Source organism: Oikopleura dioica, chromosome PAR (assembly GCF_907165135.1).
Source record: "Oikopleura dioica chromosome PAR, OKI2018_I68_1.0, whole genome shotgun sequence".
Taxonomy (NCBI): Eukaryota; Metazoa; Chordata; class Appendicularia; order Copelata; family Oikopleuridae; genus Oikopleura; species Oikopleura dioica.
Window position 1 is genome coordinate 6,403,856 of NC_137293.1, and position 21,463 is coordinate 6,425,318.

Genomic DNA, 21,463 nt, shown 5'->3' on the forward strand with positions numbered 1-21,463 from the left:
TGACCCTTTTAGACAGAAAAACCAATTTTTGGTCGGATTTCGAGGCATTTTCGGACAATTCTAACCCCTTTAGTTTTTGATAAACTTAACCCTTTCCAGCCAGAAAGACTTTGAAACCGTGGACGAAAGTTTAACCCTAAGCCTTCAATTAACCCTTTTAGACCAAAAGGTACATTTTGCTTGTTTTTCCAAAAGCCTGAAAGTGCACATTCTAATCCTATCGGCCAATCTAACGGGGTTAGTACGGGCATTTCATCTAAATCTGTATTTATTTTCGAATCGGCCCAGTCCGAGAGCACAGGGAGCTAGGCACCAAAAAACCGGTCGGTCGCCAAAATAAACTTTGCCCTTTCAAATTTCTCCCCTTTTTTGCTTGAGCTTGCGCAAGAGCGCGTTTGTGGTTCCTCCGGGTTTCACCAAAGAGTGTTTCACCAAGCACGTGACCTCTTTGAGGACAAAAGGCGAGCTTATCCGGTAGTGAGCCACTGGTTTAGGGGTGAAGCGAGATTTTGAGGTCAGCGTCGGAAACCCACCCTTCCACTTCCGTTTTTGAAAATCGATTCCGAGAACTTCTCGGCTCAAGCTGATCCCGTGACACTGGCCGTGACCATAAAGGCATGATCGTCTAGGAGACAAACCGAGAAGCGGAACCGGAAAGCCCGCAACTTTCCGACATAATGACGAGCTTATCTTCCGCCGGGCGGATAGGCCCGTTGATGTTGCCCAGCTCGGTTTTAGAAATCATCGTTACTTTTAGAAAAAAGCCCAGAAATCATCGTTTGACACATTTCGGTCACGTGAGCAGATCAAAGGCGAATAATTTTCACCACCGAAAAGAAGGGGGTGAAATAATTATATGGGTCCTTACCACCAAAAATGAGCAAGTACCGAACTTTGGCCAAATTCTTAGCAACATCCAATTGAGCTCTTCAAAAACGGCTCATCCCCCGGAATAAATATAATAAAAAGATTTGGGCGTGTGAAGCCCATATGCGTATTTATTCATTCAACAATCGTCAAAATCGTCCTGCGGATCCTTAAAAATTGCATTTCCGGTTTGCCGAAATTCCGGAATGGAATTTCCAACTTTACTTTTTCAAATTCAATATTTATCGGCGACATTTGTTTGATCGAATGAGTTTGGTGGCAGTGGGAATGTGTCGTTCGGTGGGCACTGAGCCGACGGGTTAGTAGCATTACTTGAAAAATGCCTATTGCCCTACCTGCCCAAAAAGCTGGTTCAAATCGCCCGCCAGGATCTTTGCGCACTTAGTGTGGTACGGCCGCTCTCTGGCGCCGCGGCGAGACCAAGCCAAACTAAGCACGTTAAGCCAATCGATAAGCGCCCTGGGACGCCTGTGGCCAATCTTGCCGAGCGTGGGCGGCAGCTGCGCGCAAAGTTTGAGCGCAACCCTGGCGCGCGAGATACCCCAGCACACATTTCAAAACCAGTGCCAACGAGCGGAAAGCCACAGAAACTCCAATTCACAATTTACAACCAACTTGTTTCATATTTTAACAGCTTTGGAAGATTTATAAAGAGATTCCAGCAGAAGCCTTCAGAAATAAAGAACCAGAAAACACGGCCAGTCCACTAAAAATACTGTAAGTACTTTTAAAAAACTCAAAAAGTTAATATTTCCAAGTTGATCCTAGTCTAAATTTCTATAGGCCCACTTTAGTCTAATGCGAAATAAGGGTAGTCTTCCTTGATTTCACAGTCTCACATTCTGACCATTTTCAAATGTTTTTTTTTAAATCAATGTTAGAAAAATTTTAATAGTAGTATTTAAACACTATAAAAGTTATACAAAATATAGTATCATAATTATATGGCCATATATAATATCATGACTCATCGAAATCATCAGTGTCAGGATGGCCGAGCGGTCTAAGGCGCCAGACTCAAGCCCTATGCTTGCGCTGTATCAGCGTGCCGAGTGTTCTGGTCTCCGATTGGAGGCGTGGGTTCGAATCCCACTTCTGACACATATTTTTTCATCCCTTGATAAGTAACGAGTTCCTAGTCAAGTCATAAATTGGCCTTGACGGGCGAAACCAGGTCAAATGCTGCCTCACACGTGTTATAAATAGCTCCCCCGCTGGGTGACATTCAGGTCACCTGGCCTTGCGCCTTGGTCTTTAGCCTTTCTCGATTTTTAATTTATATTTAGCCGCAAATATTGCAAATATGGCGTTGACCCCCATCCGCCGGCGTCTCCAGCTGTCCGACATTTCCTCCGACGGCTCTAGCCTCGGCCTCAACCTCTCAGCCATGTCTGACGATGTCTTCACTCCCCTTCCTTCCCTCGATTTGCCAACCGACTCGCCAAAGATCGGAAGCAACAATCGTGTCCGCAGCGTTTCATCCCCTTTTGCCTCGCCACTCGCCTTGGCCAACCACAAGACAACGCTCACTTCAAGTCCACTCAGGCCATTGTCCGGCTCATCCCCCACCAAGGGACTCAAAGGCCTCGGCTTCAAAGTCGTCCGCAAGCGCCGATCGACCTTCAACGATTTCGCAGTGTCCAAGGCAAAGAACTTCCGCACCTCCAGCCCGCTCAAGCCAAAGAACAAAAACATCGTCGCCGCTCCATCTGTGCCCGATAGAGCCGCTGTCGACGACTATGTTCTCAAAGAGGTAAAGAGCAGCGATAACAACACACAAAAATACAAAAAGATAAAAGCGGCGTTAACAGATTTCTAACTGTATTGTTTCAGGACAACCTCTGCTCCACCCTCGATAACAGCGAGTCTTTCAAGAAGCTCGAAAGCGCCGATATTATCATCAAGCGACCGCGGCTGAAACTCGGCCAAAGACGGGCTCCTCGGCCAGCGCCAGCTGATCGGGCTGCCGCTCCTTCCAATCCCAACGAGTCGCCCATTTCCTTCCGGACCAAGTAAGCAAACCCTCCAAGCGAAGAGGAGCACCCTCCCCCACCCCGTAAACAAGGCGTCTTTGTACCCCGACCGCAGCGGCTCTCTTTGATACGCATCATTGAGGTCACTTTCGCCTTTCCCACCTTTACAGTCCCAATTTACAACTAGGTCACGTGCAACAGTCACTAACGCGTTATTTCAGGCGATGTCTGAGCCTCCGCTCTCCCACGAGCTGCGCCTCCCGGGACATCCGAAGACGCAACAAATCCGTCAACGACTTCAACATGCCGAAGAAGAATTCGATCGATGCGATCAATCCGCTCATGGATCGGGGCGATCTCGTCGGCGACTTCTCCAGGAAGCAAGCTTTGCCCACCACAACCGCCGGTCGACACTCCGACTTGAAATACATCTCCACCCAGACGATGGTCGACATGCTCCAAGGCAAAATTCCAATTGGTAAGTTAACACCTCAGCTTTTGCTTGTTTTACTCAGAATTTTGGACAAACACTGGCCAAAAGGATAAGCCCCAGCGCGAGTGTAGAATTTCACTAGCAATTTCTCGCTCAGCTGGAACGTTTTCAAAATTGATAAAACAAAAATTATTATAAGATGATTGTGATCTTTACGCTCAATTTAGACTACCTCATTGTTGACGCCCGCTACCCGTACGAGTACAACGGCGGCCACATCAAAGGCGCCAAGAATCTCTACACCAAAGAACTGCTGGAAAACTACATGTACCAGAAGTCGCCATTCAACCCGAACCCAAAGCCGTTGAAGAAGCAAGTGATCATCTTCCACTGCGAGTTTTCCGTCGAGCGCGGCCCCGCTATGCTCAAGTACCTGCGCAAAATCGACCGAGCGCGCAACCAGTATCCCACTCTTGACTTTCCCGACATCTACCTCCTCAAGGGCGGCTACAAGCAACTCTACCTCGACTTTACCTCTGCCACGGACGTCCACAGCGGAACCTACGCGCCGATGATCGACGCCAAGTACACCAAGGAGCTCCGCCACTTCCGACGCAAGTGCAAAACCCTCCCCGCTGGCAAAATGCTCGGCTTCTGAGTTGATCTTAGAAGCAAAACTTTAAAATACATGAAGTTCAACTAATTGCTATTTTCATGTGACTGAATACTGATACTGAATACTGTTGATTTTCAAACTTCGAAAACGCAAACTTTCAAACTTTACCAAAAAAATTCTCCTCCTTGTTTTCTGAAAATCAGCGGTAAATCAGCAAGTTTCTACCTCTTCTTGTAAATAATTTCCTTTTGTGTGTCTTTTGGTTTCTTACCTCTTACTTGTACCCAGGATGACTTTTGTACTTCAACTTTACAGAACTGAACCAACTTTAGCATCAAAGTTACCAATAAAACTTTTTTTTCTTCGATTGAAAATATTCTTCTTTTTCTTTTTGCAGCTACTTGCAGGCCACAAATGGAAATTTCAATATATAACAACGAAGACCCTCGGACGGGACTCGAAAAATGAATAACCAGAATTAAGGACCTGCAGGTCGAAAACGCTAGAAACAAGGAATTCAGAGTGTTGTACCACCCAGTGAACTGGTAAAAGCAAGGCAAGGATGGTTCAAGTTTAATAATAAAATCACAGTAATCCGTGGGAATAATCATTTGCGGGAGCAATTGACTTGCAAATCGGCGGAACATCTAGCCGCGATTTGAATTTCAAGAGGCGAAATCCTCGCGAGTACAAAACCGAAACCGCCTCATCCGGTTTTTATCCACTGTGAAAGAGGTCACTGCCCCGTCACGCTCAAAGCCTTGCGCGGAACAAAATACACATCCCCCGAGTCCGGTAAATACCCTTACACCGATTGATCCACGGGCGATTACTTCTTCTAAACCTAAACATCGCATAATGTGCCCCATATTGGGAGGTTCAATAGGCTCGGGAAAATAAAGCCAGAAATTGTGAAGTTCATCAAATATCTAAAAAAGGGTTGAAATCGACCCCATGGGCTCAAGAACCTGTGTGGAAAACCTAAGTCAGAGTCTGAGAGATCTTTTATGAAAGAAGAGTTTTTCAGACCCTGACTCAGGTCTTTACACAGGTTGCCGAGCAAGGCGACCTAGAGAAGGACCTTTGGTATGACTCGAAAAAGTTAAGCCTCTTGAAACGGTATTTTTATATTTTGAAAATGAAAGATTTGTTGAACTTGTTCTTGACAAATCCGCTTCCTCATTTCGCCGGAACACGGCGCCAATTTGACCGGCTGGTATTTGGAGAAAAATTTAAATTCGAATATTTTTAATCCGCTTTACTCGCGCTCCCCGGCGTGCGAAAATTGTCAACCCCGCGCACTCGCACTCTCGAAAAATATTTAGCGCTTATCTGCAACTTGGTCTTGCGGTTGTTTATAATTCCAAAGATAAACAGGTTATCCGTGTTAGTGAAACTTGACAAAATTTTCGCGGGCTTCACAGCTTGCTCGGGCATTCTTCCGAAATCCCTCTTCAAACCAAAACATGAAATATTTTGATAAGATGATGTAAGCCCTGCTTTTTTGAAAATAATTATTAGGCAATTTTAATTTCCTGCAAAAACTTTGAACAATCAATTTACCGGTTACAACTGTAAGCCGAGCATACAGTAAGATAGGTTGGTTTAAATTATTCTGGTGCTTTATTCTGAGAACTTTCGCCAGTAAATAAATGAGGATTTCGTAGTTTTATCGATGCAACACAAGTGACAGTGTGTATTCTCATGTCTCCATACGTTCCAAACGCCTTATTGCATCCCTCACAATGGTAATACTCTATCTTCTGATGGAATCGTTGGTTGTGGGTAGTGAGCTTGTCTGCCGAGAAGAACCATTCGTCACAGTGCGCTTCTTCACATTCGAAGAGCTGGATGTTTAGATGACGGAGGACGTGATGATCGTAGCGGTTTGTCTTGAAGAGGTATCTGAAATTCGGGTAAGTTGATGGCCTTTGCAGAGCTTTCTCGAGATAAAGACTCTGTTCCATGAATCTCGGGTTCAGAGGATTTCTGCGCTCGACCAATCAGAGGCAGGATGGAAAGATTCTTTATCATGAGGAGCTCCTGTAAGAATTGTGTTTACCTGGCTCCGCAAAATTTACAAGTGTCAAGGTCATTAGAATGGATTCGCCGATGATACTCGCGTCTAGTATTATCCCTCAGAACGCCATTACAGCTCTCGACTTCGCACAGCATTTGATCGATTTCGTCCCTTTTAATCATCTTGCTGAGTTTTTTTCTCGCTGTTCCATGAAACTGGCTGCTATGTTTGTTCAACGCTTGTTTACTGTATCCAACATAGTGGCAGTCTTTATGCTTGCAGGGGTGGGCGCCGTAGTCATGGAATACTTGGCAATGATAAGTGAGACAATCCGGTTTGTGCGCTGTCCGGAACGTGCATCCTTTCCCGGCTGTGCAGTGGATTTCCGGGAGTTCACCACCTTTATAGTCATCGAATAGACTTCGGACATGGTAGAGGATCTTTATGTTTTCGCGGGGCACGCCCATTTCTATCAGTCGATCCCAATACTCGGCTGGAACTTCGGTCTTGACGGAGAATGCTCCCAGCTCGCTTTGTATAGTTTAATTATGAAAAATTAACGAAAAGATACGTTGAAATTTTACTAATATGATAATACTCGAAAAATTTAAACCATTGCCTTGTTTTCGTGCTTTCTTTTTCAGGCATTCCCTTTTTTGAGCCCTTATTTATCGGAATCAGACGATCGACGATTTCACCAGCGTCGCTGCTAGAATCCTCCAAATCCCGACGTTGGGGAGGACGCTGAATAGCAAAACTCAACTGGGTTGTAGTTTCGGCAGGTTCGGAATCTGGCAGTTCGCAATTTTCTTGCTTCTTTTTCTTCTTGTGTTTCCTCTTCTTTTTCTTGATTATTTCAACTGTTCGTTCAGTTTCTTGAGTCTCGGGGCTGGGCTCTTTTGATTTTTTCTTCTTCTTTCTTTTCTTGCGCCTTTCTCGTGATTCCTCTTCATGATCTTCTCTTGGTTCGTGATAATAGTCGACTCTGAACTCTGCTGCTGGCGTTTTCTTGTGCTTTTTGAGTTTTTTCTTCTTTTTCTCTGGCGCTTCTTGATCTATTTCATGATCTGCGTTTCGCTTTTTGCCGCTTTTGTGGTCGATTTCTGGAGCAAGTGGGGATTCGGACTTCCTCTTCTTTTTCTTTTTCCGTTTTTTGTCCGATGACATTATTTCTGAATGATGGAAATTGGCAGATTTTCCATTGACTATCAGTTTTATCAGTACAATCACGAGTACAATAAATAAATTAACGACAGAAGGAGGTATTTTCGAGGTAATCTTGCATTCTAATCAAAAACTTTATGTACAGTGAATTCGTATATACTATAGTCTATTCAACCGAGCTCCAGAATTCTTCGAGAATACGGGCTGTTTCTTTTGCTTGGGGGAGGAAAAAGTGATGGTTTCCGGGTAAAAACACTTCAGTCGTATTCTTCTTCTTCCTTATTTCTTCGCTGAATTGTTGAACACCAGGAATATCAAAAAGTGCCATAGTTGGATTGTTTGGATCAACGCCGCCGAATGGGTTGCTATCTTTGCCGATTATTCTCAATATTGGCATGTCAAGGTGATCTAGCAAATATTCGTTTTCGGACGCTAGAAACGAAGGGTAGTTTGGAATCAGCATCGGTCCATTGAGGCGAATGTCTCGGGCGAAATGACCGCCAGTCTTTTCTTCGTTCCATTTTACGCCGCGCTCGAGCCAGAGATCTTGAAATTCCGACGGAATCGTACTTTTTTGGAGGCGTTTCTTGAGCTCCTCTCTTGAAATAATCTTGGGATTCGCATCTGGCTTACTATCAAAAATATATATTTCCCGATCATCTAGAATAAAGCATTACCTGTGATAAGTTCCTTCTAGCGCTTTTCTCTGCGTGAATAAATACATATTGTTGGCGATTGTTATGACGCCATGAGCATCAAGAATAGTAAAGCTCTGAACATCATCAGAACTGACCGCTAAACTTGGCGTCAACGAGTTTCCAGAGAAGCTGTGTCCGACGAAATGATACTTTCCGTAGTCCATCCGATCGAGAATTTCAATCATGAACTTTGGCAGTTCTGAGTGACTGTAATTCCAGGGCCAAGAGACGTGGTCTGAGTGTCCGTGACCTGGGAGGTCGATGGCGAGGACTTCAACGTCGGATCTTGTCATGTGAGAGATCATCGGCTCGAAGACTGCGAGATGATCCATCCAACCATGCAGGAGCACTGCACTAGAGTAAGATACAGTTACAAATAGTGAGGAAGTAATAGTATACCGTTGCGGCGCTCCCTGGTTCCAAATTTTGTAAGCTACATTACCCCAGGTGCACTTGAGAAAACCCTCTTTCGCGACTCGATTCATCTCCTTCTAAGAAAGAAAAATTGTTCAATTGTTCGAATAATTGTACTTAAAATTGAAGAATCAGGGAAAAATTGACAGAATAAATTAAGCTCGTTCAACTGAGTCCCAGAATAGCTCGATTTCTTTCGCTACATTTTCTGCTTGTTCGAGAAAGAAATGATGATTTCCAGGCATAACGATGTCTTTGACGTTTGGTTTCTTCGACAACTCGTCGCTAAATCTCAAGCATCCTACAGCGTCAAAATCTTTCATGTTTTTAATTCTAGGATCCAATCCACCATACGGCCTCGGACTACCGCTCAGACTTTCTTCGCCGCTTATTCTCAAGATCGGCAACGTCAACTGTTCGAGTAAATGATCCTCTCTTCCGAGAAATGCCGGGAAGTTGGGGATGAACATGTTGCCGTTCAACCTCACATCTCGAGAGAAATGACCATGAGTTTTTGCTTCATTCCAGCGGACTCCGCGCTCTAGCCAGAGGTCTTGAAAGTCAGGTGGGATGGAACTCTTCTGAAGGCGTTTTTTCAGCTCTTCTCTCGAGTAGATTTTTGGGTTCGCGACTTTTTTGCTTTTCATGCTTTCAAATAGTTCGTTCTTTTCATAGTGTAACACTTCTTTTTACAGTGATCCTTTTACAAGCATTTTTCCTATGGTAACTTGCCTCGAGATTCTCCCTCTGCGATTTTATGTACGTATCGTCTCTAACTGTCAAAACACCGTGTACATCGAGAATTGTAAAGCTTTGAACTTCGTCGGAACTCACCGCCAAGCTTGGTGTAACCGAGTTCCCTGAAAAACTATGCCCAACATAATGATATTTCGTGTAGTTCATTCGGTCCAAAATCTCAAAAACGTATTTCGGTAGTTCGGAATGACTGTAATTCCAGGGCCAAGAAACATGGTCCGAAAAGCCATGGCCCGGTAGATCAGCTGCGAATATTTCAACGTCTGTTCGTTTCAAATGCGAAATAAGGGGCTCAAATAAACCAAGGTTGTCCATCCAGCCATGCAAGAACACCGCGCTAGAATAAGTAAAAAGGGGCATAAAAGGCTGCAAAACCGTTGTTTCTTCTTTTACTTGCCTTCTTTTACTGCTCGACTCATGCAACTCGACTCTTCTAAGAAAATACACTAATATGCTTGAAATTCCATCTGATTTGGAACAGCATTTCAAGCTTGAAAAGATAGAACTTTGAATTTTATTCTTGTTAGGGACGACACACGAAATTCATTTCGAGGGCTTTAGTTGAAGCTAAATTTTGATGCTTTCAAATTTAGCAGGAAAGCGTCAGAATACTAATAAATAGATAAAACATACTTATGAACTTCCGGAGAGAATTTGCACTTTTAATAAATAGGAAAAGACGAAATCTACAAGTAACCTACTGAACTTAACAAACTATTGTCTGGGAACGGATAGATTTGTCTTTGTTGGGAATATTTTTACTATGAACAGGTGACAATAGAATTACGTTAGCAACAGGTATGGTACAGGCAGAAGACGTTTTTATTTAGTGTTGAATGCGTCTAGTAGACTCGGAGAGTTGGTGGAACGGAGGCGCATTCTTCTTCGTTGAGGGTGTTGTCGATGACGCCTCGGTAGTGAAGAGTGACCTTGGGAAATCGGGTAAAATATCGATGGAAAATGGGCGATTTACCTTTCCAGTCTCGGGGTCGATGAGAGACATAGTGTGCTTTCGCCAGTGCTCTTCCATTGGTTTTTCGGTCTGACCTTCGAGGGGCTTGGAATAGTCGAATTCATCAACTCGGTCCTGGAAAAGAAGACATCAGGATATGATCGAGAAATCAAGCTTTACCTGGAAGTCCTCTCGGGCGTGCGCGCCTCGGGATTCTTTTCGAGCGCAAGCAGATTCCATGGTCATTCGAGCGTTGATCATCAAGTTCTGGAGTTCGAGAGATTCGATCAAGTCAGTGTTCCAGATCTAAATTGATTTCAATCAAGGAAAATGCCAAAAGGAAGAAATTTTACCATTCCTCGGTCATAGACTTTCATGTTCTTCATGTCATCGTAGACTTCCTGGGTGAGTTCGCAGCCTTCTTCGAGGGTATCAGCGGTTCGGAAGACAGCAGCGTTGTTCTGCATAACCTTCTGCATTTGAGTTCGGAGGGCAGCGGTGTTGATCTCACCATCGGCCATTCGGATCTAGGACGAATAAATGATGGTTAAAATAAAAATTCTCTTACTCGATCAATGTTAGCAATAGATTCTTCACCATCAGTAGGCTTGACTGGAGTGAAGTCATCACCAGGCTTGCATTCTTCAGTGATGGTATGAGCACAAGCTCGGCCAAAGACAACCAAATCGAGAAGAGAGTTGGCTCCGAGTCGGTTGGCACCGTGGACGGAAGCGCAAGCAGTTTCACCAGCAGCGTAGAGGCCGCCGACGATCTTGTCGTTGCCGTTCTGGTCGAGGGTGAGGACCTGGCCCTTCCAGTTGGTGGGAACGCCACCCATGTTGTAGTGGACGGTTGGGAGGACGGGAATGGGTTCCTTGGTGACATCGACGCCAGCGAAGATCTTGGCGGTCTCGGAGATACCAGGAAGTCGAGTGTTGAGCTGTTCGACTGGAAGATGGTGGAGCTGGAGGTAGACGTGATCCTTGTCCTGGCCAACACCTCGACCGGCTCGGATTTCCATGGTAGAAGCTCGGGAGACAACGTCTCGAGAGGCAAGATCCTTGGCAGTTGGGGCGTATCGCTCCATGTATCGCTCACCCTCGGAGTTGATGAGGATACCACCTTCACCTCGGCAGCCTTCGGTGATCAAGCAACCAGCGCCGTAGATACCGGTAGGGTGGAACTGGACGAATTCGAGATCGGAGTTGTAAAGACCAGCACGGGAGACCATGGACATACCGTCACCAGTACAGGCGTGAGCGGAAGTGCACGATTGCCAGGCTCGGCCGTAACCGCCAGTGGCGAGGACGGTGTTCTTAGCGTTGAATCGATGGATGGTTCCGTCTTCCATGCAGATGGCCATGCAACCAATGCAGTTGCCCTCGTCGTCCATGATCAAATCGGTGGCGAAGTACTCGATGAAATAGGCGGTATCGTAGTAAAGCGATCGGCCGTAAAGAGTATGGAGAAGGGAGTGACCGGTTCGGTCGGCGACACAGCAGCATCGATGGGCCTGGCCACCCTTGCCGTACTTGAGAGACTGACCACCGAAAGCTCGCTGGTAGATCTTTCCTTCGGGAGTTCGGGAGAAGGGCATTCCGTAGTTTTCGAGTTCGATGACGGCATCGGGAGCTTCTCGAGTCATGTAGTGAATGGCGTCCTGGTCACCGAGCCAATCGGAACCCTTGACAGTGTCGTACATGTGGTACTTCCAGCTGTCTTCTTCCATATTGCCGAGAGCGGCGTTGATTCCACCCTGGGCGGCGACGGTGTGGGATCGAGTAGGGAAAAGCTGGAAAAGAGAGGTTGAAAGAGGGAAAGGTGAGGATAGATTTTTACCTTAGTGATGCAAGCAGTGTGGAAACCAGCTTCAGAGAGACCGAAAGCGGCGCGGAGACCAGCTCCACCAGCACCGATGACGAGAGCATCGAATTTGTGGTCAATGATTTCATAAGAGTTGGCAACCTGGAGACGTTTATTAGGGAGGAAAAGGGGATGAATGAACTCTGACCTTTTGCTGACCAACGACGGAGGAGGATCGGCCGGCGAAATGAAGCCCCCGACGAGCGACTTTATGGATCATCCTCTCTAAATTAATATTTTTTGCTCTTTTGTAGATTTTGATTCCCCTTATTTTTGAAACCGCGAGGACTGAAAGCGCGCAAGAATGAGGTAACTGTGACGTAATTCATTGACAGAATATGCTGGAGATCAGCGCCGCGAGCAGTAAAGGCTTTACTGTAAAGCGAAGCTCGAGGACCAATCGATGCCCCGGGAGAATCGGAAAGAAGAAAAAACGGTGGTGGAGTTTGTTTTGCCGCGATTTTTTGACAAGATAAATGAAGAAAATGGGTTCACGCAAAGGGAGTAAGGCAGTAGTGATAACTTGGAAGTTATAAGAAGGTTATGTAAGAGTATGATTCTCTTCGTCTTTTTCGCGTAATTTCAAGTGCAGCGAAATCTCATGATTCGACGATGTTTTTCCTGAAAAACGAGTTAACTGACCGTTTTATAAAAGGAAAGTGAGCCCAAACCTTTAAAAAGCGCTATCCACGGGTCAAACATCTGCTCAGCGTAAATTTCTTTGTGTGATTTTTGACTGATGATTCGGTAGACTTCCTCCGACGTTCCGGTTTTTTGAAGATTGAGGATAAAGACGAGGTTTGTTCGTTTGGCGATTTTGCGAAGAATGTGCATGAAGGAAAGAGGAGCATCTTTGTTCACCGCGAATTGAGATGCTGGGTAGAACAGGTTTTCCAAGCCTTTTCTATGGTTTTTAAAATTATATTCAAAACATCATATCAACCGCTATCTTCATTTCCGACTTCAGTACCGATGAAAAACCCTAGCCATGAGCAAAACAACCTTCAAATTGTGATGCCACAACGTAACTTTGTTAATAACATCTTTTTGAAGCACATTCTACTGATTCAAGTTTTGAAAATTAAAAATTTGATGATCCGAAATTACAGAGCTTTGATCCCTTCAGTATTCTAGAGATACTCAAAGAAAATCAAAAATTCAAAACTCGAATGACAAAAACCGCAGCGTCTCGGCAAATGTCCCCAGCGAGTAAACATTTACGTTCAATAAAGCATCGTCGTTTTTCGGAAGAAAAAGGCCGCTGTTCAAAGTTTCGCCGATGCAAGTCGCGAATCTCGCCGAAAACTCTTCCATGATTTCACTCATCAGTTCTTTCACCATGTCGTGTTCTCCTTCGTGCTGCGAGAAGAGTACGATCTCTCCGGGAGTGAATCCGCCTTCGAGGTAGTCGTTTATTCCTTCTTCCAAGCATTCGATTTTTTCGGGATCTTCTGGGAGCAATTTTGGTGGGCGGAGGAATTCAGAGTTTTGGAGGAAATAATCGCGCATTTGAAGGATTTGCTTGATTGTCAAATTGCATGACTCATCTAGCTAGAAATAAAGTTTTATCGAAACGCCTCAAAGTTCTCTCAGAAGAACCCTGAGTCAGGTTTTTACATTGCGAGCCCAGATAATTTTTTTGTAATAAATAAATTACGAATATTAATCATAAGATGAGTTCTATTATTAAATAATGATAATCTCAGAAAAATAATTTATTAAAAAAATATTTTCATAAAAATAAATTAACCTGTGTAAGCGAAGCCCTTAAAAAATCAGCAGCATTCTCTATTCCTTTATTCGCCAATGACTGTATATCTTCATCTTTCAAAAACGGAAACTGTCTCTTATCAAAAAACATTCAATTTTTCTGAAAACTCTTGAAGAATGGTTCGCGCGGCGCAGAAGGAAAAATATGACTCATCGCGCGCGCCAGTTACGTAACACTTCTGAAAAATTGAAATTGAGAGAAAGATTGAATAAAAACGATGGAAAGAGAGATACAGTCGGAAATCGAAGAATACAGGGCGAAATGCGAGGCTTTGAAGAGTACTTGGCTGGCGGCCAATCAGAATTTTCTTTACTTTCAGGTTTGCTAAATTTATTTTTTTTTATTTTATCAATTTTTTACTGAAGAAAATGGCATCAGAAGATCTCGAGCAAGCGAAACAAATCATGACCGAATCGCAGCTAGAAACCTGGGAGAACCTCCGGAAGCGGGATACTGTCACTGAAGGAAGAAGGGATAGTTACAGTGTCTACGCCAACGGAGAAACTATTCCAGAGCCAAAGAATCAAGAAGAAGAGGAAGAAGAAAAGTCAAAATTCAAGCTCGTGAAAAAGTCAGAAATCGACGCGCTAGAATCTCGCCTCCAAGATCTCAACGGCAAAATACAAGCGATCGGGGATGTTGATTTGAAAAGAACAAATTGTGAAATCGAGAAGACAGAGAGTTCCATTGAAAATCTTTACGCCTTGCTAGAATTTGAAAATTCTATTTACGAAAGAGAACTGGAGAATTACTCGGAAATTGAGACGAATTTCAGGGACCTAGAAGAAGCTGTCCAGGTACAGAAAAGTTCATTTTTTTTCTCCAAAAGAGGGACCCATTTTTCTAGGATCGAGTAGAAGAACTTTCTTTGGAATTCAACGCCTCTGAGAAATTCCGCCAACTGCGAGAATACGACGAAATCATCAATCGAAACAAACGAGCTATCCATGAGCGTCTTGAAAAAATTCGAGAATCGCGAAAAAGCCAAAAGCGCGAAGCAGAAAACGCTCGAAAAGAAGCAAGAATCGCCGCACTCGCCCGGAGCGAGTTTCAAAACATTCCAGAAGCGAAGATGAGCTTTTTGAACGCGTCGCATGCGAAACAACGGCTGGAGATCATTTTGGCCACGGAGGTTTCTTCCAGGGAAAAATTGGAGAAGGTCTTTTTGGATGATAGAGCCGGAATTGAGGAAAATATTAACAAAATGCTCGTAAGTTTTTTCAGGCTTTTTTTTATATTGAAAATGGGTAGATTCGGCCAGCGAGGGCTACTTTGGGAGGTATATTTTCAGTGATAATTTTCAGATAGACGCGCACGAGCGAGAATCCGCCCACAAAGAAAAACTCGACAAGCTCGAACAACTCGTCGCCGAAGAAAAACAGTTCCACGAAGCCCAATCCATCGAGCGATCCTGGCATCAGGAAAACCTTGAGAAGCTGAAAAAAGATTATCTTCGGAAGAAAAAAGAGAAAGAAGTGAAGATCAAAAATCTAACTGCCGAAATTCATTTGTACAAAAACTAAAAGTACCTGTTTGAAACAGGCTGTTTCTTCAATAAATTCAGAAAAACAAGAATCGCGGGTAACGATTTGATGTTTTTAGAATGGACGATCCAGACAGTTGGGATGAGAACATACACGTCCCTTACGAGTTTAGTTTTGACGGGATGAAGCCAGATCCACGAGCGAAATTGCGATCATCAGATGTCGAGCCATTAATTAAGGCGCTAGAACAATCGGATGTGCGAATCAACAACCACTTCCCGATCAACCTGTCGGAGAACGACCAATTATACACGGAGCTGGTGAAATTCGTCTACAACAAGTCCAAAAACATCATCGAAACGCCCGACTCCTTGGAAAACGTCGGGATCAATTTGAACGAAGATCAAGTGAAAGACATCACCTACAAACTCACCTCCGTCATTTTGAACACTTCCGACCCTGTTGACGAACTCAATAAGCTCTCCCTACGAGACCAGCCTTCGAACGTCTGCGGCCGCATTTTCGCCCGAGGCGAGTACCTCTACACTTGCAAGGACTGCGGCGTTGATCCGACCTGTGTCATGTGCCCAGCCTGTTTCAACGCTTCCGAACACGTGAACCATCGTTACAGAGTCTCGCGATCAGGGGGTGGTGGAGGAACTTGCGATTGTGGCGATCTGGAAGCTTGGAAAGAACATCCAGCGTGTCGGAATCACTCGAAAAAGGCCCAGACAGAAGTTTCTGATGGAGACAAAGATCTGCGAAAGAGAATCAAAACCTTGTTCGCTCAAGTTCTTCGACTAGCTGTGGAAATCTTGTACTCTGATATTTGCAGAACCGACGATGTTTCTGGCGCTTTAAAATCGATCATTGAACAGTGGGAAGTTGTGAAAACCGAGGAGGAGGAATGCGCGTTGATTTTATACAACGACGAGGTGCATTCATATGACGAGGTCGAACGAATGCTCAAAATGGCAGTGCAAGCAAACTCCGAACAAGCCCATACTTACGCAACTCACATCGACAAGAGAGGAAGAACCAGTCTTCTTACAGGCAGCCGTGAAAAATGCGAAGAGGTGCTGAAAGTGATCAGAACTGGAAAAGACAAATTGATAAAAATCAAGCTCCTCATCATCGATTCAAACATTCTAGCGCTGCAAGAAGTTGCATTCAAACTACTGAGCTGGATGAATTGGCTCTCGGGAAAGGGGGAAATTTTCAGGATGGTGGATTGAAATCATGGAAGAGAACTTCTTCTCCAAGTTTTCCCCTTTCTTTATTCTATAAAAAAAAGCTTGAATTATTAAAATCCACTTGAAGAATCGCTTTTTGTGACGCTTATCTATCCTCTGGCTATTCAAAAAAGATAAAAGTTCGTAACGCCGAATTCTGGGAATACGAAAAAGATCAACCTTTTATCACACACATCATGATCTCGGACATTGGCACCTGGAAAGCTGTCCGCTCAATTATGATGAAAAACTTGCTCGAAACAATGCTCAAAGATCCCGAAAACAAAATGAAAGTAGCTCAGTTCTTCACAGAGCACTATCAAACGATTTACGACAACTTCTTCCACCGCGACGATCATGATCAGCAATTTTCATCGAGCTCGATTTCAGTTCAGATTTTCACCACACCGACGGTCGTAAAAGAACTGATGCAGTTCCACAAGCTGTTTGAGAAGATCGGCAAAATGACGTATGACTGGTACTTTCCGACAAACAAGACTTCCGGAATGAGGGATCTCAAGAATCTAACAGAGAGAAGGCCGGGGAATCGGAGCAATTGCTATCCGATAGACATCACCTACATTCTCCACAACCCGCCGGTGACGGAAGACGAGCAGTTCAGAAAAACCATCAAGGAGGGCATCTTCTGGTTGCTGGAGATGTTCCGACTCTTCGAAGCGCGCGAGGGCGTAAAATGGTCCCACAAGCATCACGTCGAAGAAGAACCAGACTGGGAGAACTTAATGACCTTCATCTTCTCCGCTCAAGGAACTTATACAAAACTTCTCCAGTGGGCGCGACGCGACGAGTATGTTTCAAATTACTGTATCGAGACGATTCTAGCACGGTATCTCGAAACAAGCAACGATGAGTTTCCTCCAAAGTCGTTCAACAGAAAAGTTCTCAACCAAATGTTCAATTTTATTCCGATCGATGTCCAGACTAAAAAAGTTCACATTTACAATATGTATTCGCGTATATTTACTTATTGCATGTCATCGCCAGAAATCTCTTCAAAATATAATGAAAAACAAATTGCCTACAGGTAAATCCGATCATAAGTAAGAATACCGTCCTTATCAATCTTTCTAGTTGCCATAAGTCGATAGAATCTCTTTGCGTATCAGCCCAATCCAAAGCTGGTTTTTGGAAGAAAAATGGGCAGAGCCACCAGTTCACGATGTTCTACTATTCTGACCAAAGATGTAAGCGCCTCCTCTTCAATATGGATCTCCAAGCTGCTCAGGTTCGTTCCTTAAAAAATCCCTTTCTCACTCTTTTTCCTCCAGTTGATGGTGAGTCAGCAAGACCCGAATGAATTCCTTGCCATGTTCATCGACGCCGTCGGACTCAACAATGCGTGGTTGTTCAACAACGATCCAGAAATCACTTCAGCTTCGATTTCCGAAGATACGAAATTCATTAAAAAGGATCAGTTGCTGAAGCAAATGGCGAAAGAGTCTACTTACATGCCCAGTTTGCTCGATGAATTCCTCTTGATCTTAATCCGCATTATCTCTGAACCTTTCATGGAAAACTCGACAATTTCAAGAGGGCAGCGGGTTCGAAGATCGTTGATTCACATCCTGGCACTTGATTATCTTCCGTGGTCGAAAATCAAAAAGAAGCTCGATCACCAGTGGGACGCCGACGTGGCTTCAGAAGCAGAAGAACTTCTCGAAGAGCTGAGCCAATACAAGAATGTAAAAGGAGTTCGACATTATTCCCTGAAAGCAGTTTACGCAAAAGAGTGGGACCGATTCTACATCGGCTACGAAAACGCGGAACAATCCAAGTCACTAGAACACGTCAATCACTTGTTGAAATCGGAACCGAAAGGGCTCAAGGACACCATTTTCATTCCTAAGAAACGTTTTGATCACCGAGCTCCGTTTGACAAAGCCCTTGGCTTGCTGGACTGTGATTTGTTCAAGAAACTGACAGGTCTTGTTCTAAAGCTGGATGATCCACTTGCTTCAGCTGTTGAAAAGCTTGGATATCTTCTAGCTCTAGCATTATTACACGGCCGTGGCGGTTGGATAAAAGAGCAAGGGGTAGACAAAGAGCTGGCGAAATGGGGAGACGAGAATTCAGGAGGAAAGACGACCTTCCCATGGCTAGAGTGGATCCAGAATCAAGTCGGGAATGCATCAGATGGCGCCGCAAAGGCAGAAGACTCGAAATCCGAGTGGAAGAAACGCGCCGCCGCTTCCCGAGCAGCTCTCTTGGCAAAAATGAAAAAACAGCAGTCCAATGCAATGAAAAACTTCTCCCACGACATGACAAAAAGTTTCGAAGAAGAAACGTCGGAGGAAACAATGGGCGAGGAAGACAACGAGTTTCAGGTCGCTCCAGAGATCACCGAGTTGTTTCTCGACAGGGATGATAAGTTTTCGATGTCTAAGATCAACACGATCGATGATGTCTGGACCTGTATCTTGTGTCAATCTGATTCGCAGGTGGAATCTGAGTCTGATGATCCACTGCTGATGCTTGGTTATTTCGAGGAATCGACTGTCCTCGATCGTTACAAAACTCGCGAGGAAATTCTCCACGACCACGAGCTTTTTCTCGACCACGATTGGGCCCGACCTCTTGATGCCAAGTGTGGAACTCATTTGACCACATGTGGTCATGTCTTGCACCACAGTTGTTTTGAAAAAAGCCTTGAGATCGCGAAGAACCAGGAGAATCGCTATTCGCAGATAAGATTCCGAGAGGGAAGCTGGAAGTTGCCAAAAGAGTTTACCTGCATGCTTTGCTCAAGAATATGCAATACAGTCATGCCACTGATTGATAGAGCGACGCACAAGAGGCTTAGATTCGAGCCCAAAAGGAATATCACCAGCATTGCGGAGAAACCAAAGACAGTCGGGCAGAAAATCGACGCGATGAAAAAAGAAGAAACCTCGACAAAAATGAGCAAAGACATAAAATTCTTCGAGTGGCTTTCGGAACTTCAAGATGAATTCGGATTTCCAAAGAAGCATCAGCCCCAGAATTATGTCGTCAGTCTCGGGACAATCGACATGGGAGAAGCTGGCGATAAGACTTATAAGGAGAAACAGTCAGCAGCTGATCTGAATGATAATGACGAGGAGGAGAGTACCGTTGACGATTTGAACAGAGGCTTTGTTGAGGAGAAGAGCACGGTTGGAGAAAAGTCCACTACGAATCACTCCTTCGACTCTGAAAATTGCGATGAAGAGTCAATTGGCAGCACGGATTCGGACGCGCCGAGAATGTCAAAATTCTCCCGAATTGTCCACACTTACCGTGACATCCACCAGAACTACGAGAAAAATGGAAACGGTCATTTTCAAACTGCTTCGTACTCAATTGCCGCTGCGGAAGCGCTGCTGCGATACGATAACAAACCGCTGATGGGTTCTCTCCCTGTCAGAAAAGACAAAGGGCTGGAGTTTCTGATCCGAAGCGCGCTGTACCTTTTTGGCAGTGCCGAAACAGGAAAAGCTGAAGATGAATATCTCTCATCAACGCGACAGGAAGCCAGAGTAATCATCAAAAACATCATCGCAGATCCGCGAATGACTTACGATGTCCCGGCACTCCTCACTCTTGATCTTTTCCACGTTTATCTGACTCTCTTACTCGACTTACCTTACCTCGACCATCTCAAGGTAAAGACCCTCCACACTTTCTATTAGTAAGCGCTTACTTCTTTTATTGTAGCCACTTCAACACCAAAAAATTGCAGACAAGTTCTTTTTCCGTCTTATTCTCGCTGCCCAAATCACCCAAATCGCACTTTTTACCTCCAACTCCATCATCTTCGAGGAACCTGAAGTCTTCACCGAAGTTGACGATTGCCAAGCATCGGTCTTCGCCTACCTGGTCTATCAACTACGTAGCCATTACAGAGGCCTTGAACCGCTGCACGTATCGCCGTTCATGATCTACCAGCACTTTATCCAATGTCTAACGCCGTTCGTTCGAAAGGTCTCTCTGTTGCTCATGTATTTGAATCTTCTTGAACCGCCACCAGAGCTGTCTGATGGAAGGACGTCTTGGGAGTCGATGTGCCTCTGTCTTGGCATTCCAGACTCACTTTGCGAGCTGTTCGATGCTGATGGTGGAGCCCTAGAGGTAAGAAAAATATCATTCGAGCAAAGTTCTGAAAGAGTTATAGCCTTACGCCGAACGATGGATAAAACAACTCATCTCGAGGGAAGACAAGTTTTCATTGAAAAACGCCCTCAAAGATGTATCCTTCCCGCAGCTGATCGAAATCCCATCACTAGCTACCTTGCCATCTGACTACAGAAATGTGCTGACAATGGTCGCTGAAGCCAAATCTGAGCCGATAACGGTAGTCAATCAAGAGAACGAGGAAAATTCTGCAAATAATGCCGAATCGAAGAAAACAAAGTCGAATCAACAAATCTGTCCGGCAATTAAAAATCCCGCCGTTTGCCTTCTCTGCAACAAGGTCGTTTGTGTCCTGTCTGATTCTTACAGCGAGAAAAGTAAGTCCTTGAGTATTCCTCTTATGAAATGAAAAATTAGTTGACGATACCATCTACGGTGGCGGGTTACATCATGCAATGACATGCGGCCGTGGCATAGGACTGTTCATGCTTGTCGCATTTTCCGACCGAAATGCATATACCGACGCGATTTTCCAATTCTGCTCCGGCGTCAAAATCATTCTCCGAGATCCCGAAGTAGTTGGAATTCAAAGCGATATTCTCTTGCGAGGCGATCTTTTCCGTCCGAGAAATATAAAACCAGTCCAAGTTGGGCTCGTTAACTTTGAGTAAGTAGAAAACAAGATCTACTTTCTTCAATCGCTTTTTTAGCTTGCCATACGTTGATTCACACGGGGAGCCTGATCGAGGACTCAAATCTGGTGCCAAACTTCTTCTAAGGTACTTTTCGAATTCAAACCATTCTTTGACGGTTTTATAGTTCAGAAAACTACGAACGCCTTCGGCGCGAGTGGCTAGCTCACGAGATCTCAGATTCAGTTTCCCGCGAGATCGAGCTTAGCTCCAGCCGAACTCACTTGATGTCCAGCCATTGGTACTCGTTCTAGCGTTCTTTTCAAACTTCACGCTTCACTTTTTGTTCAAAATTACCTTCTGCCTGATGGATTCAGTTTTCATGTTTTCTTCTTTATCTTCTTGCTAATAAATTTAACTTTCAAATACTTTCGTTAAAAAATGTGTCTTTGAAGAA

At 44.5% G+C, this 21,463-nt stretch overlaps 7 protein-coding genes and 1 non-coding gene across 10 annotated transcripts; 4 read left to right on the forward strand and 4 right to left on the reverse strand.

Annotated features, from left to right (window-relative positions):
• Positions 1–1,443: 1,443 nt before the first annotated feature.
• LOC145702972 (uncharacterized) lies at positions 1,444–4,277 on the forward strand. Its single transcript, XM_081780273.1, has 5 exons — positions 1,444–1,605; positions 2,175–2,641; positions 2,722–2,900; positions 3,083–3,339; positions 3,522–4,277. Exons 2-5 carry the CDS (start codon positions 2,192–2,194, stop codon positions 3,950–3,952), a joined length of 1,317 nt encoding a protein of 438 aa, XP_081636399.1. The 5' UTR covers positions 1,444–1,605; positions 2,175–2,191; the 3' UTR covers positions 3,953–4,277.
• On the forward strand, positions 1,873–1,989 carry TRNAL-CAA (transfer RNA leucine (anticodon CAA)). The gene is made up of 2 exons: positions 1,873–1,910; positions 1,944–1,989. It is a non-coding gene; the product is annotated as a tRNA-Leu (tRNA).
• Positions 4,278–5,520: 1,243 nt separating the features above from the next.
• LOC145701512 (uncharacterized) lies at positions 5,521–7,123 on the reverse strand. Its single transcript, XM_081778728.1, has 3 exons — positions 6,550–7,123; positions 5,973–6,461; positions 5,521–5,815 (listed from the first exon to the last, which is right to left on the reverse strand). Exons 1-3 carry the CDS (start codon positions 7,095–7,097, stop codon positions 5,521–5,523), a joined length of 1,332 nt encoding a protein of 443 aa, XP_081634854.1. The 5' UTR covers positions 7,098–7,123.
• A 7-nt stretch (positions 7,124–7,130) lies between these two features.
• Positions 7,131–8,285, reverse strand: LOC145703748 (serine hydrolase-like protein). Of its 2 annotated transcripts, none has more exons than XM_081781141.1 (3): positions 8,192–8,285; positions 7,772–8,141; positions 7,131–7,726 (listed from the first exon to the last, which is right to left on the reverse strand). In XM_081781141.1, the coding sequence occupies exons 2-3, from the start codon at positions 8,122–8,124 to the stop codon at positions 7,261–7,263; spliced, it is 819 nt and encodes a 272-aa protein (XP_081637267.1). In that variant the 5' UTR covers positions 8,125–8,141; positions 8,192–8,285; the 3' UTR covers positions 7,131–7,260. The 2 variants fall into 2 exon arrangements, with proteins under 2 accessions (XP_081637267.1, XP_081637266.1); XM_081781140.1 differs by having other exon boundaries at positions 7,772–8,146; positions 8,192–8,279.
• Positions 8,286–9,462: 1,177 nt separating this feature from the next.
• Positions 9,463–12,057, reverse strand: LOC145704759 (succinate dehydrogenase [ubiquinone] flavoprotein subunit, mitochondrial-like). The gene is made up of 7 exons (XM_081782229.1): positions 11,926–12,057; positions 11,754–11,879; positions 10,483–11,706; positions 10,268–10,441; positions 10,095–10,220; positions 9,936–10,049; positions 9,463–9,891 (listed from the first exon to the last, which is right to left on the reverse strand). Exons 1-7 carry the CDS (start codon positions 11,995–11,997, stop codon positions 9,805–9,807), a joined length of 1,923 nt encoding a protein of 640 aa, XP_081638355.1. The 5' UTR covers positions 11,998–12,057; the 3' UTR covers positions 9,463–9,804.
• A 164-nt stretch (positions 12,058–12,221) lies between these two features.
• Positions 12,222–13,669, reverse strand: LOC145704762 (uncharacterized). Of its 2 annotated transcripts, XR_014134495.1 has the most exons (3): positions 13,528–13,669; positions 12,449–13,328; positions 12,222–12,398 (listed from the first exon to the last, which is right to left on the reverse strand). XR_014134495.1 is itself a non-coding variant. In XM_081782231.1 (2 exons), the coding sequence occupies exons 1-2, from the start codon at positions 13,636–13,638 to the stop codon at positions 12,936–12,938; spliced, it is 504 nt and encodes a 167-aa protein (XP_081638357.1). In that variant the 5' UTR covers positions 13,639–13,669; the 3' UTR covers positions 12,448–12,935. The 2 variants fall into 2 exon arrangements, 1 of the variants encoding a protein (XP_081638357.1); XM_081782231.1 differs by lacking the exon at positions 12,222–12,398 and having other exon boundaries at positions 12,448–13,328.
• Positions 13,670–13,725: 56 nt separating this feature from the next.
• Positions 13,726–15,121, forward strand: LOC145704761 (uncharacterized). Its single transcript, XM_081782230.1, has 4 exons — positions 13,726–13,867; positions 13,914–14,345; positions 14,396–14,758; positions 14,853–15,121. Exons 1-4 carry the CDS (start codon positions 13,766–13,768, stop codon positions 15,069–15,071), a joined length of 1,116 nt encoding a protein of 371 aa, XP_081638356.1. The 5' UTR covers positions 13,726–13,765; the 3' UTR covers positions 15,072–15,121.
• An 8-nt stretch (positions 15,122–15,129) lies between these two features.
• LOC145701513 (E3 ubiquitin-protein ligase UBR2-like) lies at positions 15,130–21,426 on the forward strand. The gene is made up of 9 exons (XM_081778729.1): positions 15,130–16,254; positions 16,353–17,309; positions 17,357–17,510; positions 17,554–19,905; positions 19,958–20,371; positions 20,415–20,751; positions 20,792–21,041; positions 21,085–21,153; positions 21,194–21,426. The coding sequence occupies exons 1-9, from the start codon at positions 15,152–15,154 to the stop codon at positions 21,318–21,320; spliced, it is 5,763 nt and encodes a 1,920-aa protein (XP_081634855.1). The 5' UTR covers positions 15,130–15,151; the 3' UTR covers positions 21,321–21,426.
• Positions 21,427–21,463: the final 37 nt, after the last annotated feature.